We start from the raw sequence: 12,589 nt of genomic DNA on the forward strand, positions 1-12,589 counted from the left end.
GAACACAAGTGATTAAGGCCTATTCTTTATGAGAGTTTGAGGTTAACTTTTTTCTGTTCAGCTACCTAGCTAGCTAGCTACATTTGGTCAGTCTGACTAGCTAGTCAGCTAATACTCCGTTTTTCCTGATAAGTATAGCTATTGTCTAAGTTAATGTGTGTTTTCTCATCGTAATGTGTTTATTTTCTAGGTACAGTAGCTGTGTGACAAATAACTAGCCTAATGCTATTTAATCCTACTATTTTAGCCTAGTTAGCTAGTCAACTAACCTTGCTTTAGCCTCTGGATTTTATGGTTTGTGAAATTTTGTTGAGCATGACAAATCATATATATTACTTATTATATGTCTACTAGATGGGAGTGTTTTATAGTCTACTCTAATGAAGTGTAAAACCATTGGTTGATTTGTGACCCACTGCAGCATACAGTTGAGATAAGGTTTACATTCCGTTGCTAAATACCATCAGCGAGCATTAGACACATGGAATGTACAAGGATAAAGTCAGAATCTCACCCACACACAATCAGTGGGTTCCAAGGTCATTGCAGAGCTCTTAATGTGAACCCCAGCCAACCTCAACATGAAACCTTGGCATAAACCCATCTGATCATGAATCTCTGTTGTAGCCTACTCAGAATGCAATCCAAATTTGATTTGTGTGTTGACTTCTCACTCCAATAGCCAGGCTTCACTTTTCCTGAAGAACAAGTGTTTGTGATGTGCAACTTGATCAAGTACTGAAGAAGAGAAGTTGAATGCCCTCACATCAATTGAACACATTGTTGTTGTTAAAATGTAATTTTTAACACACTGTGCCACACAATGAACCCTTGTCACTTAAGCATTTCATAATATCACTAATATGTAGCGTATTTATTAAATATAACAGTCATTTGACTTGATGTGTGTGTGTGAAGCATAACCATTTGCAATGAGATGAAACCAGCCTACAGTGCATTCGGAGAGCTACTTACATACATGTGATATTTAAGACATTTTCTAAAAACCTGTTTTTGCTTTGTCATTATAGGGTATTGTGTGTAGATTGGTGAGAAAAAACAACAACAATTTAATCAATTTTAGAACAAGGTTGTAACGTAACACAATGTGGAGAACGTGAAGGGGTCTGAATATTTTCCGAATGCACTGTATATCTATTAATTACTGCAATAAGTCTTGATATAAAAATGACACAATAACGAGCCTAGTTTCAGTTAGTAAATCATAGAAAGAAAGCTTTACTTGGAAATCAACAGCTATGTGATTAGATATATGTTGAACATTAGATTTGTTCAGTATGAAGTATTTGTCCAGTATTGAAAAGAAAAACATGCATGGCATTTTGTGCATACCATCCATGCCATTTTCATGTGATTATTGTTACAGTTTATGGTATCTTTATTTTTTGTTGTGCAAAACATCAGACCACAGCAAGCTTGCTAAAGAGCTTCAAGAGGGACTTAGTAATCATATTATGGAATCCCAATCAGAGCCACTTATTCCATCAGAGTGGAGTTTCCCAAAAGTCGGGGCCAAGCTCGTCTGTCCTTGGTCAAGGGTTCTTAATAGCGACATGATGGGTTCCTGTGCTAACATGTTTCGGAAAAACCACATCAGAAGGTTGTTTGCTCTGGCGTGTTCAGCATTACTGTACAGTACACCTCCTATGTGGTGCTCAGGCCTCTGGGCCAGTCTAGATGACTGAGTTGTTTTTGTTCCTGCGGCCAAGGTTGCGGCTGCCTCTCTTGTTCCTCCTCCAACAGACGCAGCAGACGATGAGACTGATGATGATGGCGGTGCAGACCACCGCGGTGATAATGATCTGCGTGTTCCTGGACACGCCCTCTCCGTTCCCCCGCCTACTGCCGGTGTCCTCCCCCTGCTCCTGGGTGGGTGTGGCCTCTGCAGCAGGAGAGGGGGTGCTCGTCTTGGGAGGGGGGGTGTGGGGTTTCCTCCTCTTCTCTGTGGGGGCGATATCAGGGACGGCTGACGTAGTATCCTGCATCAGCTCGTCGTTGGTCAGGTTGGCTATGCTGTAACCGCTCAGGGCAGAGGGCGTGAGGCACACCACAGCACTGAGGTTGGTCTTGGTGGGGTGCCGTGTCAGCCAGTCTCGCAGTGGCACAATGTCCTGGTCGCACCTCCAGGGGTTGTCAGCCAGCAACACCTCCTTGGCCACCGTTAGGGTGCTGAGGAGCTCTGAGGGCAGGTTGGGTAGGGAGTTGTTGTGGAGGACCAGCTGGCCAAGTTGGGTCTGGCCCTGGAGAAGCCCTGCGGGGAGGGAGCTGATGTAATTGTGCTTGAGGGAGATGTTGACCAGCTTGGGCAGCCCCTGGAAGGTCGCTTCCCGCAGGCTGGTGAGGAGGTTGGTGTGCAGGGACACTTCCCCCAGCTCGGCCAGCCCACTGAAGGCCCTGGGGGACACAGAGCTGATCTGGTTCCGGCTCAGCACCAGCAGACGTAGCTGGGTCAGGTTGCTGAAAGTTTTGCCCTCCAGGCGTGTCAGCCGGTTGTCATACAGCCACAGCTCCTTCAGGGCCATGGGCCCAAAAACCCCTGGGGACAGACTCTGGAGCTCATTCTCATACAGGGAAATCTGGGCCAAGTTTGGGAGGTTGAGGAAAATCCCCTGTGGGAGGGAAGTCAGACGGTTGCTGGAGAGATAAAGCTTCTGCAGGCTCTGCAGCTGGGAGAACAGGTTAGCGGGGAGATGAGTGATGGCATTATCCTGCAGAGAAATCTCCTCCAGGCTCACCAGGTCATCCAACGCTCCGGCAGGGATCTCCCTGAGAGCGTTACGGTTCAGACGCAGGGATTTGAGATTTCTCAGGCCCCTGAAGGTGTCCCTTGAGAACTGACTGATGTTATTCCTGGCTAGGGAGAGATGCTGCAGCTCAGTGACGGAGCGAAAGGCCTCCTCAGGTACAGACGTGATGAGGTTCTTGCCTATGTCCAGGGTCCTAAGAGCAGTGAGGGAGTTGAGCCAGGCAGGGCGGAGCACCAGGAGCTTGTTGCCGCTCAGAGTCAGAGATTCCAGCTTCACCAGGTTTAGAAACAGGGCCTCAGGTAGGTCATTCAGCTCAGTGCCGGTGAAGCCCAGGGCACCCAGGTTATGACTGAGGTCAAAGGTGCCAGGGAACACCTCTCTGATCCCAGTGTCTTTGACCACAAAGATGCCAAGGGCCTCGGCAAAAGCAGCCAAGTCATGGGGTTTGAGAGCGGTAATGTTGGTGTTGGAGATGTAGAAGGTGGTGGTAGAGCCAGGCACTGAGGACGGGAACTCTGTGATTGACCTGCCTTGGCAGAGGATTTTGCTGTCTCTGCACTGGCATCCATCTGGGCACACTCCAAGAACTCCACTGATGGAAAAGAGGAGGAGAAAGGGGTGGAGGTTGATTGACAGGTCCATTGATGCTCCTAGAAAAGAGGAAGAGGGGTTAGCTTTGTTTGATGTCATGCACACACAAACAAAATGTCAAGTTTATGAAGCAGTATGTGTTTGCACGTGACACTAAACAAAAAATACACAAAGTAAAATACGATGTAATAAATAAAATGAGTGAAGTGAAAAATGCGCCAGACAAATAAATCTGCATCATAATTTCTTGAAATAGTGTTTTGTAAAATTGGTTTTATGTGGATATAAGACCATGGGAGGGTGCAGGCCAAAGAGACTACCCTATCGTCTAGTACTAGAATCTTAAATCTCTGTTGACTTAGGGGCAATCGGCAGTTGCTATATCCATTTTTTGTACTTATTAATTGATGATACACTACATAACCAAAAGTATGTGGACACCTGCTCATCGAACATCTCATTCCAAAATCATGGGCGTTAATATGGGGTTGTTCCCCCCATTGCTGCTATAACAGCCTCCACTGTTCTGAGAAGGCTTTCCACTAGATGTTGGAACATTGCTGCGGGGACTTGCTTCCATTCAGCCACAAGACCATTAGTGAGGTCGGGCACTGATGTTGGGCGATTAGGCATGCCTCGCAGTCAGCGTTCCAATTCATCCAAAAGGCATTCGATGGGGTTGAGGTCAGGGCTCTGTGCAGTCAAGTTCTTCCACATCAATCTCGACAGACCATTTCTGTATGGACCTCACTTTGTGCACGGGGGAATTGTCCTGCTGAATCAAGAAAGGGCCTTCCCCAAACTGTTCCCACAAAGTTGGTGGCACATAATCATCTAGAATGTCATTGTATACTGTAGTGTTAAGATTTTCCCTCACTGGAACTAAGGGGCCTACCCCATTCCATGACAAACAGCCCCAGACCATTATTCCTCCTCCACCAAACTTTACAGTTGTCACTATGCATTGGGGTAGGCTGCGTTCTCCTGGCATCCACCAAACCCAGATTCGTCCGTCAGACTAGCAGATGGTGAAGCATGATTCATCACTCCAGAGAACGCGGTTCCACCTCTTGCAGAGTCCAATGGCGGCGAGCTTAACACCTCTCCAACCAACGGTTGGCATTGCACATTGTGATCTTAGGCTTGTGTGCTGCTGCTCGGCCATGGAAACCCATTTCATGAAACTCCTGAAGAACACTTATTGTGCTGATGTTGCTTACAGAGGCAGTTTGGAACTCAGTGAGTGTTGCAACCGAAGACAGACAATTATTATGCGCCACGCGCTTCAGCACTCGGCAGTCCCGTTCTGTGAGCTTGTGTGGCTTACCACTTCCCGGCTGAGCTGTTGTTGCTCCTAGACGTTTCCACTTCACAACAACAGCACTTACAGTTGACCATGGAAGCTCTAGATGGGCAGAAATTTGACTAATTAACTTGTTGAAAAGGTGACATCCTATGACGGTGCCACATTGAAAATCACTTAGCTCTTCAGTAAGGCCATTCTACTGCCAATGTCTGTCTATCGAGATCGCATGGCTGTGTGCTCGATTATATACACCTACAAGCAACGGGTGTGTCTGAAATAGCCGAATCCACTGATGTGAAGGGGTGTCCACATACTTTTGTATATATATTGTAATGACCCGGCTGGGTCATAAAGAGAAAAGAGACGGACTCTAGGTGTGCAGGTCAGAACACAGGTTTATTCCTAAACTGGGCTATTGTTCAGGCCACAGCCCACGCCGCCAAATGCCGAACGTACACAATTATACCATGTCGAGTTAAGGGTCACTCTCATAGGAACAGATCAAGGCCCCGAACAGAAGAGAGAGAGATGAGACAGTAATCCCTATTTATGCATTTCCAAACCCCGCGGGATTACCCATCATACCCCCCCAACCTTTCCATCTGTCCTGACATATTTAACCCCTGCTAGTAGCCATGAGAACCATAACACACCCACAAACACAGAACACAATACCGGGTCGTTACAATATTGTATGTAACCATTGATTCTTGAAGAATATAACTTATAAATGCCTCATGAGCTTAGATCAACTTTGTCACAAAATATAAGCTTTTTTTACTCCAATGTTTGTAAACAAAGTAAATGTAAACAAATAATAGTCTCAAAAAATGAATAAAACTATAATGTTGATATCATAGATGATCAATCCTTGCATCTGTCCATTAATTTGAGAGTGGTTAAATTTCTCCAGCCCCGCTCCTCAGCATTTTATCGAAACAGGGGAGGGGATCCGCTTGGTTATTGTTTCAACTGCTTAGTCCCCATTTAATAGTACTTCATCGTTGGACCTAATATAAGTATCACACCTTTCTATTCAAACGAGGGTAAACCAAAAGTACGACCATACATTCATAGTTTACAAGAAACTGTGTGAGATAGGCTACATAAGAATGGGATGTTTTGGTTTTCATGTTTCTCTATCTTTGATTGGATCCAAAATGGCTGTTGTTTCCAGGGAAAAAAGGGAATATGTAGTGTTGATCTATGTGGTTGGTATTTAATATGAAGTTTTCAGCATGAAATATCCTTTCTATATTTTTTTATATGTTTTACTATGTCAATAGGTTTTTGTTGTATATGTTTTGCAGCCAAACTGGTGGCAGTTGGGGAAAAGACAATAGTTGGAAGAGTTCATTGAAAATAATGCCATTGTTGATTAGATGCTTTTTTTTCATTAATCAGGCTATTTCCTCTTGAACCATATGGTCTATCTACTAGAAACTCATGGATAATATAGACACAGATATAAAAATTAAAAAAATAATACTTTGTACGAATACATTTTTTAAACGTTTTTCAAGTATGAATTAGCTAAATTACCATAAATTGCCTGTTAATTATCAAAATTACAGAAGATTCCGGTAACTTTGATAAATCACCGGTAGCTTTGCAACCCTAGTTAGCAGACACTCATATCTAGAGCCATTCGAGTAAGTGCTTCAAGTAAGGAAAATGAAACCACAGCAAATATTGTTAGGAAAAACGTCAAAAATAAGTGCACTACTAACATGTTAGTAATTGAATGAAAGGTGAAAAGTTGCAAAGTACCAGTAAAAGAATTGCAAAATTCAACAAAAAATATAAAACATTTAAGTGTGACTTAGTTCACCACCAAGTGCTGTAGTTGGAGGATGGCCACGCCAAAGCCTTAGCAGACTGGTTGACTGCAGCTGTCTGGGGCTGTGGACTGTTTCAATTGTTTATAATGACAGAGGAGGCAGCTTTTACAACCCACTGCACACAGACGTCAATTCAACGTCTATTCCACGTTGGTTCAACGTAATTTCTTTGCCATTACATAGAAACAATGTTGATTCAACCAGTGTGTGCCCAGTGGAAAAGCTCTACCAATATTATAGTCCGTTTGGTTTCGGGCTCTCTCCATAAGGACCCTGGTTCGTTATTAAAGTCAAATGGCAGCAGAATGCTATTTTCTGTGTGGCTAGGATGTATTAAAACCTCTACAGGATCGGTGTGTCCCCCAGCTAATGTTGGCTAATGCGATTAGTAACAAGAACATTTCCCAGGACATAGACATATCCGATATTGGCAGAAAGCTTAAATTCTTGTTAATCCAATTTACAGTAGCTATTACAGTGAAATAATACCATGCTATTGTTTGAGGAGAGTGCACAGTTATGAACTTGAAAAGTTATTAATAAACCAATTAGGCACATTTGGACAGTTGAACAGAAATACAATGGGTCATTGAATGCAATGGTTCATTGGATCAGTCTAAAACGTTGCACATACACTGCTGCCATCTAGTGGCCAAAATCTAAATTGCGTCTGGAATAATACATTGTGTTTCATAGAAGATGGTAAAAAACAAAACAAAAAAAACATGTTTTTTTCTTTGTATTATCTTTTACCAGATCTAATGTGTTATATTCTCCTACATTCATTTCACATTTCCACAAACTTCAAAGTGTTTCCTTTCAAATGGTATCAAGAATATGCATATTCTTGCTTCAGGTCCTGAGCTACAGGCAGTTAGATTTGGGTATGTCATTTTAGGCAAGAATTGAAAAAAAGGGGCTGCTCCTTTTTAAGATGCAAACAGAGTCTTTCCGAGGAAATGTATTTCCAAGGCAGCATGTTTGTCCTTCCATTGAACACAGCCACAGAGGAATTGTTTTTATTCAGGCCATGTATTATTATTTTTAAATAAAGAACATAAAATCGTTCCTGGTGTTTCCCCAGATGTTACCCATTTCAATACATTTTCAGTTCAGTTAGTATGTAGCCTATTTGCTTAGACTATAATAACATAGTTATAGTTTATTATCAAAATATCGGTGTCATATCATATGACTGCGACTAGATTTTGATAACTTTTGTCCTCATCAAAAACATAGCAGCCTGTGTGGGTGTGTATGTAACATGCTGCTCCCCATGGGACATAATGACAACCACTGGAACTTGGTCAGTATTGACTATAGCAGTGGTATAATGACATAATCGTTCCCTGGCTTTATCTCTGACTCTTAGGCAGATGTTTCATCTGAAGAAACTGTAGTTGAACATTATCCTATCGCAGTTCCCCTTTAAGTGTCGGGAGGAAAGACATGACAGACATGATTTAACAGCACCATTGGCCAGCAGAGGTCATTCTGAGGTTATGAATCGCAACACAAGCACTATTTTGCCATTCGATAGTATGCCATAAATAAGGTACAATCACTGCCATATTGCAGTAACACACAGAATAATCTGAAAATGGTGTCTATTTTGTATGCCTCTTCTGACTCCTCAGCAATATTCAATTCTTAAGGTCCCTATTTGAAAGAGCGCTGACATTTAAAACCATGACTCCTCTCTGATATAATCTGTCCCAGTTTCAACAAACCACAGTCTGGAGTGGGCTGGAACTTTCTACAGTATAATGGCTAAAACATTTCCAGTTCACCATTAATTGCTGAGATTTTTTCCCCCCGATTTCCAGGACTGAATTATCATCAATTTGCCTGTCACGAAAGATCCGTCCAGCAAACAGGAGGGTGAGCATATGTGGAAAGTTACACAGACTAACAATATCACAAAGGTAATAGAGAGTGACATGAATGATGATTTTTTTACAAAAGTTCGTGAACAAAATCTGTTATGTGCTGAAAGTGGAGTTTCAGTTCTCTTCAAAAACACATTTCTATTCAGATTCCCACATCATTTGCAAACAGTAAGACCCCAAAATAGTAGCGTTTTTTTATTCAACTAGGCAAGTTTGTTATTTACAATGACGGCCTACCCCGGACAACGCTGGGCCAATTGTGCGCCGCCCTGTGAGACTCCCAATCACGGCCGGATGTGATACAGCCTGGATACGAAACTGGGACTGTAGTGAAGCCTCTTGCTCTGAGATGCAGTGCCTTAGACCGCTGCGCCACTTGGGAGCTCATTTTAAGTTATTCAAGTTGGGTCGCAGCCCAATGATTTATTGATGGTTACAGAAAACCAGACTTAACAGTCGTCTACTTTATAATCACAATGATAGCTTTGGTTTTGCTTGGACAATTAAAACTTCACAATAAAGTTTAGAAAACACTTGACGAGTATTAAGTAGTGTCCTGCTAACTATTGTAAAACAAGATGCTGTAGTCTACGTGGTAAAGGAGAGCTTACCTTGTACAGTACTTGGCAGTGGAGTGAACTGGGAAATTAGTTGGTGGGGGCCGTCTGTTATCTTTTATACTCTCTCGTCACTATGCCTCTTCTCTTCCGACTGTCTGATATGATTTAATTAGAGATTCCAGTCTCGTCCAGAACCACACATCATCACATTGTTCTACTCTTCGTCATCAGGTCCATCATCCTCATCAATATTTCCCCCCTTGCTTGCAACGCCCTGTGCTCTCTCTCTCTGTCATACCCTCTCTCACACATTTTTGGGAAGTGTGGTGGAGGGGAAAGCCCCACCCTTTCTGTAAAAGGGCTGGGTTTGTATTTGTCTGAGTGTGTGCTTGGGATTATTTGCATGAATGTGTGTTCCATGGAGCGTGTTTGTGTGTCTACAAGTGTGGAATTGTTGCATGCAATATGAATGTATATACAGTATAATTCAGGACTGTTAAGAATGTAGGGAAGGGGGATGTGTGTGTGTATGGGACTTTATTGTTGTGTGTCTGCACAAGCATAAGTTTGCATGTGTGTTAGACACTGACATTGAGCTTTCGGAATGGGTTGGAGGGGCTGCCCAATTTACTGATGACCAAAAGCCTGATCATGTTCCCCACATAAGAGGGGCGGGCCCAGGGGTTCTTCTCATGCATAGCTCAGAGGCATACAGAAATACTAGCCTAGTGATCAATCCCAACAGATAACCACTGTAACTGGAATGACTTTAGAACAAAAATGTCATAGTCCTTGAGTGGCCCAGCCAAAGCCCAGACTTGAATCCCATTGAAAATCTGTGGAAAGACTTGAAGATTGCTGTTCACCACCGCTCAACCATCTAACTTAACAGAGCTTGAGGAAATCTGTAAGGAAGAATGGGATAAAAATCCAGATGTGCACGCTGATACAGACATACCCAAGACAAAACAAAGCTTTACTCGCCACCAAAGGTGTTTCTACAAAGTACTGACTCAGGGGTTTACTTTTTACTTATGTAAATGAGATGTTCCAGTATTTCATTTTTAATAAATTTGCAAAAATGTTTAAAAACATGTTTTCACTTTTTGTGTGTACTGTAGATGGTAAAAACAACATTCTGAAGGCACTGTAGAGAAAGGTGGGTTTATATTCACATACTATTCTCGTTAACATTCCGCTGACTGTTGCTGTAAAAGGGAAATCCATTTGTTTTACGACACAGACGCAGAGCAAGGGCACGGATACCCCCACTTCCCCCTGAAACAAGATAGCAAGGGTGGAGTTAACATATATCTCAGAGTGTCCCAGCAGCACCCAAGACATTTAGCCTACTTTACGTGACCAGCATTGTCAAAATACAGATGTAAGTGATTACCACTAAGGAACACTTAACTAACCCTTTGCAAATGCTTTGGGTGTTTTATTTTCCGGTGCAGTTTAGGGTTGCGAATCTTCAGAAATGTAGGTAATTAACAGCTAATCTATGGCAATCTGTGGTAATTTTGGTGATATATACTCCAATAACTTATCATATAAACTATAGAATAAATGTCTTATGTCTGTGTCCATATTGTCCATACGTTTTTAGTGGATAAACCATGTGGTTCAAGAGAAAATAGCCTGATTAATGAAAAAAAAGCATCTAATCAACAATGGCATTATTTTCAATGAACTCCGCAACTCTTCCAACTATTGTCTTTTTACCAACTGCCACCAGTTTGGCTGCAAAACATTTACAACAAAGACATAGAACCATACATTTTCCCTGACAACCCAAAGTACTTGTTACATTTTGAATGCTTAGCAAAACAGGAACATTTAGAAATTTATGCACTTATAAAGAGAATACACGGTCATCCCTACTGTCTATGGTCTGGCGGACTCATTAAACACAAATGTATCTTTTGTAAATAATTGTAACGGTTGTCCTCCTCCTCTTCGTCCGAAGAGGAGGAGTAGGGATTGGACCAAAGCGCAGCGTTGTGATATGACATAATGAAATTTATTAAAGTAAAAACGAAACACGAAAATACTTAAACAAACTCCAAAACAAATGAACGATGTAGACAGACCTGAACGAGAGAACTTACATATACAAGAAGAACGCATGAACAGGTACAGACTACACAAACGAACGAACAAACGAAACAGTCCCGTGTGGTGCACAGACAGACACGGAAGACAATCACCCACAAACAAACAGTGTGAACAGCCTACCTTTATATGGTTCTCAATCAGAGGAAACGTCAAACACCTGTCCCTGATTGAGAACCATATAAGGCTAATTACACCTGACCTAAACATAGAAACACAAAACATAGAATGCCCACCCCAACTCACGCCCTGACCAACTAAACACATACAAAATTAACAGAAAACAGGTCAGGAACGTGACAGAACCCCCCCCCTCAAGGTGCGAACTCCGGACGCACCACCAAAAGTCTAGCGGAGGGTCTGGGTGGGCATCTGTCCACGGTGGCGGCTCAGGCTCTGGGCGTGGTCCCCATCCCACCATAGTCAATCCCCGCTTTCGTATCACCCTCTCAATGACCACCCTCCAAATAAACCCACCTAAATTAAGGGGCATTACCGGGATAAGGGGCAGCACCGTGATAAGGGGCAGCTCCGGACTAAGGGGCATCACCAGACTAAGGGGCATCACCAAGATAAGGAGCAGCACCGGGATAAGGGGCAGCTCCGGACTGAGGGACGGCAGCTCCGGACTGAGGGACGGCAGCTCCGGACTGAGGGACGGCAGCTCCGGACTGAGGGACGGCAGCTCCGGACTGGATGGCGGATCCTGGCTGGCTGGCTCCGGCGGATCCTGGCTGGCTGGCTCCGGCGGATCCTGGCTGGCTGGCTCCGGCGGATCCTGGCTGGCTGGCTCCGGCGGATCCTGGCTGGCTGGCTCCGGCGGATCCTGGCTGGCTGGCTCTGGCGGATCCTGGCTGGATGACGGCTCTGGCGGATCCTGGCTGGATGACGGCTCTGGCTGGTCATGGCTGGATGACGGCTCTGGCTGGTCATGGCTGGATGACGGCTCTGGCTGGTCATGGCTGGATGACGGCTCTGGCTGGTCATGGCTGGATGACGGCTCTGGCTGGTCATGGCTGGATGACGGCTCTGGCTGGTCATGGCTTGCTGACGGCTCTGGCTGGTCATGGCTCGCTGACGGCTCTGGCTGGTCATGGCTCGCTGACGGCTCTGGCTGGTCATGTCTGGCGGAAGGCTCTGGCTGATCCTGTCTGGCGGAAGGCTCTGGCTGATCCTGTCTGGCGGAAGGCTCTGGCTGATCCTGTCTGGCAGAAGGCTCTGGCTGATCCTGTCTGGCAGAAGGCTCTGGCTGATCCTGTCTGGCGGAAGGCTTTGGCTGCTCCTGTCTGGCGGAAGGCTCTGGCGGCTCCTGTCTGGCGGAAGGCTCTAGCGGCTCCTGTCTGGCGGACGGCTCTGAAGGCTCATGGCAGACGGGCGGCTTTGCAGGCTCATGGCAGACGGGCGGCTTTGAAGGCTCAGTACCGACGGGCAGATCATGCGGCGCTTAGCAGACGGACAGTTCAGACGGCGTTGGGCAGACGGGCAGTTCAGGCGCCGTTGGGCAGACGGGCAGTTCAGG

At 44.5% G+C, this 12,589-nt stretch overlaps 1 protein-coding gene across 1 annotated transcript; it reads right to left on the reverse strand.

The window, feature by feature from the left end:
- Positions 1-1,209: 1,209 nt before the first annotated feature.
- On the reverse strand, positions 1,210-9,265 carry LOC120053643 (leucine-rich repeat-containing protein 15-like). The gene is made up of 2 exons (XM_039000801.1): positions 9,007-9,265; positions 1,210-3,418 (listed from the first exon to the last, which is right to left on the reverse strand). The coding sequence occupies exon 2, from the start codon at positions 3,408-3,410 to the stop codon at positions 1,695-1,697; it is 1,716 nt and encodes a 571-aa protein (XP_038856729.1). The 5' UTR covers positions 3,411-3,418; positions 9,007-9,265; the 3' UTR covers positions 1,210-1,694.
- Between the last annotated feature and the right edge of the window lie 3,324 nt (positions 9,266-12,589).

The sequence above is a fragment of the Salvelinus namaycush genome, chromosome 9 (genome assembly GCF_016432855.1).
Source record: "Salvelinus namaycush isolate Seneca chromosome 9, SaNama_1.0, whole genome shotgun sequence".
NCBI classification, from domain to species: Eukaryota; Metazoa; Chordata; class Actinopteri; order Salmoniformes; family Salmonidae; genus Salvelinus; species Salvelinus namaycush.